At 42.9% G+C, this 5309-nt stretch overlaps 1 protein-coding gene across 1 annotated transcript in view; it reads left to right on the top strand.

Moving 5' to 3' along the window:
• The first annotated feature begins 1506 nt into the window (after window positions 1–1506).
• The window catches only part of LOC109936719 (protein MTSS 2-like), a 35248-nt gene continuing 31445 nt past the window's right edge, over window positions 1507–5309 (top strand). The window contains exon 1 of the mRNA XM_048608498.1: window positions 1507–1723. Coding sequence (XP_048464455.1) covers window positions 1535–1723 — 189 coding nt within the window. The 5' untranslated portion in view covers window positions 1507–1534. The remainder of the gene's footprint in view (window positions 1724–5309) is intronic.

Here is a 5309-nt window from a genome sequence, read left to right as displayed (position 1 = left end):
GTCTCCGCTTGGTTTCCCCGATGTAGAGGAAGCCACACCGGGTACAGTGGATGCAGTATACCACATTGGCAGATGTGCAGGTATCAGGACTACAGCTGGTACCCACACCCTTTCCCCAAGCTGCAAGATAATTCAATGCCCCCTCCTTTCCCCTGGCCATGCTCCTTCCCTATAAGCACTGGGTCAACCCCCTCCCTACAAAGTAACAGAGGCTGGCATTCCTGAAGCAGGAGCAATGGAACTCCTGCTCTCAGCTCCTTTTCGTCCACCTTCTCAAAATCAACAGAGGTTCAGGAGCCAGCCCCATTAGACGTGACCTTTTTAAGCGACTCATTCAAGGGTTTCCTTTGCCTCCTGTATGTGAGTAATTGCTGTCCATCACTGCTCACTGTCACAGTGACACCTTCTCATCAGCTCTTCCCAATCTATACTTTTGAGCTGTGTCTATCATTGCAACGGAGGAGAATCTATTCTGTCTTGTTTTGGTTGTGATGGTGATTGAAGGGAAACAGTGAGCAGGATATCAGGAGAATTCTTCAAACATTAACTATCCTTGTGTCTTTCACATTCACAACTGACCTGGTCAGCTGGAGCCTCAGTTGTAGAACTCATCCCAAAACCACCAGCTCTATCCCACCCAGAGTGATAGTCAAGAGGATTTTCGTATTAATTCTCAAGTTGTGAGCATTGCTGACCCAGCTGAAATTTAGTGCCCATTTCTATTTGCCCCTTGAGAAGGTAGTGGTGAAGGTGACCATTTTCTTAAAAGTCCGTGTGGTGAAGATTGTTGGCCAAGCAATGATTCTGAAGGAGTTGATGTTTATGTTAACCCAAAGCCATTCTGCCCAACTAGTCCATTCCAGTGTTTCTGATCCACATGAGACTCATCACAGCCCCGCTTTATCTCCGCCTATCATCCTATCCCCCTCTCCCTCTCTCCCTCATGTCTTTCTCCAGCTTCCTTGTAAATGTCTCGATACTATTCACCTCAATCATTTGCTGTGGGAACAACATCCATAGTCTCGCTAATCTCTGGGTAAAGAAATTTCTTCTGAATTTCCAAGTGGAATTCTTGGTGATTCTTATATTGATGGCCCCAACATCTGGTCTCTGTTGCAACTGAAAACATTTCTTTACATAAACTCTATCAAACCCTGCCATAATTCTAAAGATCTCTATTAGGTCAGCCCTAAGTTGCTTTGTTTCTAGATGAAACAGTCCTAGCCATAGCCTTCACTGTTAATCATAACCTCTCCTTTCTGTACCTTGTCCTGTGTCTCTATACCCTTTATAAAATAGAACCGTTAGGGTGGGACTTCCAAAATTTTTGACTGAGAATATCAACTGAAGACCTGGCGTGGAGCTTGAACCCATGGTCTGGTGACCCAGAGGTGAGAGTGGTATTGACAAAACCAGACTGGCTGGAGATGAGAAAGTGTCAATGGTGTATGAGATAGTGGGGAATCATGTTGGTTTATCCACACACACCAGCTGCTGTTCCAAACCAATAGATCGAATATGAGCTCTTGGGACGATGTTCTGCTACTGTTCCTTCTCTGTTACAGGGAAGGAAGAAGTGAGGTTGCAGTTGGACACAGCTTTACAGGATGTCAATGAAAAATATGTGCTGCTGGAGGAGACAGAGAAGCAGGCTGTGTGCCGGGCTCTGATTGAGGAACGCAGTCGCTTCTGTACGTTTGTCACCCTTCTGCGACCTGTGCTGGTAAGTCAGGCATTGGGGTGTGGTGTAGTGGCAGAGGGAGACAACCAGGCGTCTGGGCTGAATGCACCAACAGTCAGGAGAGGGATGGTGTGCGTGTTTATTTGATGTGAAGTTATTATTTCTCCTTGGTAGGATGAGATTAGGAAATCATTCAGATGCTGACCTTGATGAACAGATGGAGACCATTCAGCGCCTCGAGTCTGTTTGGCTGTTCCATCATGACTCCTATGCACCTTGACTTTAAACCCCTTCCTAGCAAAGATCAATCAATCTCAGTTTTGAAATTTTTAAATTGGCTCCTAACTCAACAGTTGCTTGGGGATTAGTTTCCAGATTTCTCCTCCATTCACTGAAGAAGTGCAAACCACTGCAGTCCATGTGCTGTGGGTTGATCCACATGCCCTGGGGGAGAGAATTCCAGAATTGTGACCCAGCGACAGTGAAGGAACAACGATATATTTCCAAGTCAGGATGATGAGTGACTTAGTTGCATGAAAATGCTGACTTTGTCCTTCTAGATGATAATGGTCATGGATTTGGAAGGTAGAGTCTACAGAGCCTTCGTTTCTGCAGTGCATCTTGCAGATAGTAGCAGCAATGTGTACTGAGCGTCAGTGGATGAAAGAATGGATGTTTGTGGATGTGGTACCAATCAAACAGGCTGCTTTGTCCTGGATGGTGTCGAGCTTCTTGAGTGTTATTGGAGCTGCACCCATCCAGGCAAGCAGGGAGCATTCCATCACACTCCTGACTTGTGCCTTATAGATAGTGGACAGGCTTTGGGGAGTCAGGAGGTGAGTTACTCACCGCAGTATTCCCAGCTTCTGACTTGCTCTTGCATCTGCTGCACTTACGTGGCAAGTATAGTTCCATGGTGGTCACTGGTCAGTGGTGACCCCCAGGATGTTAATAGTTGGGGATTCAGTGATGGCGATACTATTGAATGTCAAAGGGTGGGAGTTAGATTACCTCTTATTAGAGATGGTCATTGCTTGACATTTGTGTGGTGTGAATATTACTTGCCACTTGTCAGCCCAAGCCTGGACATAGTTCAAATCTTGTTGCGTTTAAACATGAACTGCTTCAGTATCTGAGGACTCGTGAATGGTGCTGACCATTATGCAATCATCAGTGAACATCCCAGTTTCTGACCTTATGATGGAGGGAAGGTCATTGAGGAAGCAACTGAAGGTGGATGGGTCTAGGACACTACCCTGAGGAACTCCTGCAGAGATGTCCTAGAGTTGAGATGACTGATCTCTGACAATGTTGTGTTTTTAACAGGTGTGCTTTGTCCTGGTTTTTTTTAGAGAGCAATTGGAGGACAAGTACTGAGCAGTCAATGAGATGATAAACAACTTTTGAGGCCCAAAGGTTTTTTTAAAAAGTTGGAATAATAAAAGCAGTCTGAATGGGTGTGGTCAAGCTCTCTCAGATCCAGGTTTTTTAGTGAGCTGTTGGCAGTTGTTGCTGTGGTCTCAGCAGGGTTGGAAGTGAATCTCTCTCGGCTGCTATACTGTCTCTCTGCATTTTCTCTCGGAATTGTCTTTTGATGTTCTTTCCTCCTGGATTAGAGAACTGCATGTGAGACAATCTTTTCTGAATTTGCCTTTTTGCCATGGATGTGTTTATGGGATGTTACTAAATTTGAACAGTTGCTGTTTAGTAGTAAAATAATCTATTGTTCTGTTAAATTTTACAATTGAGTTAAGTTATTCCAAGTTCCTCTTTCTTTTGTTGTATTTTAACTGCAGCATTTGGATAAATTTTGTTTTGCTTAACATCGAGTAGTTTGACCAATCAAATTGCATCTGGAACACAGCACCTCATATTTACCTTTTAAAATAAGAAAACGTCGAGGTCTAAGCTACCTTCTTGATATATTTTCAGGGGGTCTGTTCTGATCACAACACCTCCAACAACCACAACCATCTTCCTATGTGCCAGGTATGGCTCCAACCAGCAGAGAGTTTGACCTAGATACCCGTTGATTCCAGTTTCACTTGGGCTTCTTGATTCCACACTTGGTGAAATGCAGCCTTGATGTCAAAGACAATCTATACTTACCTCATCTTTCCTAAGATAATAAAACCAAAACCGCATACAGTTCGCGACACACACACACAAGTGAAGATTTGCTGTGCTCCAACTGTGGTCTAAGCCAGCTCCTGTATGATTGAAACAAGAATATTTGTGCATTTACATTGTCTTAGTTTGTTGTGAATGATGCATGCATTCAGGTAGAATGGTCTCAACTTTTCTTTTTTACATCTTTCCACATTCAAGCTCAGCTTTGTTTCTTCTGTCTTCTAGTCTCCCTCAGAGCCATTCAATTAGTTATCAGCCCCGAACTCCTTTCCAGCTTGGGCTCCCATTCCCCTGACAAGCCAGTTCATCTCTAGTGATATAAAGGCCCTGAATCCTTGTGAATTATTCTCTCTATTTAATTTCTTCACTCGGAGTTGTGAATCTATGGAATTCTCTCCCACAGGCAGTTGATTAGATATATTCAATAGGGAGCTGGACATGGCTAACTGGATCAAGGGGTATGGAGAGAAAGCAGGAATGGGATAGAAAGCGGGAATGAGACACTGAGATTGCATGATCAGCCATGATCACATTGAATGGTGGTGTGGGCTCAACAGGCCGAATGGCTTACTCCTGCTCCTATTTTTGTTGCAAAGTTTGGTAGAATACTTGTGGATTGGAAGGCAGGATGTTAAAATTTGGTGATTTTTTTAAATATCGGTGTTTTTAAAATGATAGGTGGGGGGAGGTGGCAGTGCATGGTCCCTTTAAAAGATTATGTGCTTTTTCTAGGATTGGAGAGAAAATAAAGATCTGTGGGCAGCTTGTGAGTTTGCACCAAGTATCTGAATTGTAAGATTTGTATCAAAAGGCTATACTGTTAGCAAGCAAAGCAGCAGTTTATCAAGACAACAAATTTGAATTTAGCCAGTTAGTTTAAACCAGGTCCTTACATACCAAAAACCAATTAAATTTAAATCTGATGGTTTTGACAACATAAGACCTATTGTAAGAAATTAATATGCCATCAAGCATATAAAAGATGAGGGCATTTGGAAAATCCGGAGAGAACCACCTGCCATCTGCTAAGAGATCAGCTCCCTCAGCTCTTAGAGAAAGCATCACCTAATTAATAAAGGTACCACGGCACTCTTAGCTAATATTCCAGACAGAAGAATTCATAGAAAGAACATTCCTGTCAGAAGATCAACGGAGAAGGCACAGAACATTCAGGGAAATGTAACCTGGCTGTAATTTCGAGAGACTAAGTTTTCTTTTTAAATTTTGGTTTATATAAGTGGGACTTGCGTTTATTGGAACGGCATACTATTGGTATCTTGTTTTATTCCAGAATAGTAGGTAGTTAGAGGGGAATGGTTTGGTTTGTTAATAGTTCAGTTAATTTGTTCACTGTTAGAATTAGCTCAATAAATTGTTACTTCTTGATTGTAGTGTGAGGTTAAGGAGTTTATTTCATTTAACCACTCCTTTATAACAGATTGGGGGCGAGAGGCAAGTTATACCACTTTTCAGAGATAGTAGGAACTGCAGATGCTGG

This window comes from Rhincodon typus, chromosome 19 (assembly GCF_021869965.1).
Source record: "Rhincodon typus isolate 14 chromosome 19, sRhiTyp1.1, whole genome shotgun sequence".
In the NCBI taxonomy this organism is placed as follows: Eukaryota; Metazoa; Chordata; class Chondrichthyes; order Orectolobiformes; family Rhincodontidae; genus Rhincodon; species Rhincodon typus.
This window is presented reverse-complemented; position numbering and strand designations above follow the sequence as displayed.